This window comes from Balaenoptera musculus, chromosome 10, assembly GCF_009873245.2.
Source record: "Balaenoptera musculus isolate JJ_BM4_2016_0621 chromosome 10, mBalMus1.pri.v3, whole genome shotgun sequence".
NCBI lineage: Eukaryota > Metazoa > Chordata > Mammalia > Artiodactyla > Balaenopteridae > Balaenoptera > Balaenoptera musculus.
Genome location: NC_045794.1, coordinates 39,045,023 through 39,046,249, shown reverse-complemented (window position 1 = coordinate 39,046,249; position 1,227 = coordinate 39,045,023). Strand labels below are relative to the sequence as shown.

The window sequence follows — 1,227 nt, the reverse complement described above, 5'->3', positions numbered from 1 at the left end:
ATGGCTTCGGGGAACCACAGCACCATCACTAAATTCTTTCTCCTTGGGCTGTCTCCTGACCTCCACATCCAGGCTGTGCTCTTTGTGTTGTTCCTGGAGATTTACTTCCTGACCATAATGGGGAACTTTATGATGGTGCTGGTGATCAGGGCTGATTCTCACCTCCACACGCCCATGTATTTCTTCCTGAGTCATCTCTTTTTCCTGGATCTTTGTTTATCCTCAGTCATTGTGCCCAAGATGCAGAAGGACCTCCTGTCTGAGACAAAAACCATCTCATAAAGGGCTGCCTGGTTCAAGGCTTCTTTGCATTTATCACTGTAGGGACTGAAGCCTGTCTGCTCTCAGTGATGGTCTATGACCGCTATGCCACCATCTGCCACTCTCTATTCTATGGACAGATGATGAAGAAACAGCTGTGTGTGCAGCTTGTGTGGGGCTCATGGGGTTTGGGTGCTTTAAGCACATTTATTAACACCCTTCTAGCTGCCAACTTGCACTTCTTTGAGAATCATACCATTAGCTGCTATAGCTGTGAGGTGCCCTCTCTCTTGTCTCTGTCCTGCTCTGATGTCTCCACCAACCTCATAGTCCTGCTTTGCTCCAGCCTGATGCATGGGTTTGGGACCCACCTCCCAGCAGTCTCCTCCTATGCTCGTGTTGTCTCCACCATCCTGAGCATCAGCTCCACTGCAGGCAGAAGCAAGGCCTTCTCCACCTGCTCCACCCACCTCACTGCAGTGAGTTTCTTCTTTGGCTCAGGGTTTCTCTGCTACCTCATGCCAACTTCAGGATCCCCTCTGGAGTTGATCTTCTCTGTGCAGTATGGTGTGGTCACTCCCATGCTGAATCCTCTTGTCTACAGCCTGAAGAAAAAGGAGGTGAAGGCAGCTGTGAGAAGAACACTGGGAAAGTACTTGTTATGTTCCAGATGAAAAAATAAAGCCAGAGGAAAATGAAGAATCAGGATAATATGATATTGTGAGAGTTCACATTAAGAAAAACCTCCTGGCTCTACACAACGTCAGATACTACAGGGTAAATTAACCGTGCAAAGAAGTGAACACAGAGATATTAGAGAGGTGTTAGCTTAGGCCAAATAGAGGGAAAACAATGGGTTAAACAACTAACTTAATGTGGTCTTGAAAGTATTGATTCGTCATTCTCAGTACTCCCCAAATAATCACTTAGTTCTGCTTAATAGGTAAAATACTTGTTTTGAATCAT

At 46.1% G+C, this 1,227-nt stretch overlaps 1 protein-coding gene across 1 annotated transcript; it reads left to right on the top strand.

Moving 5' to 3' along the window:
- LOC118902881 (olfactory receptor 8S1-like) lies at positions 1–935 on the top strand. Its single transcript, XM_036867623.1, is given in 2 exon segments — positions 1–277; positions 280–935. Coding segments are annotated over 2 exon segments (933 nt in total).
- The last annotated feature ends 292 nt before the right edge of the window (positions 936–1,227 follow it).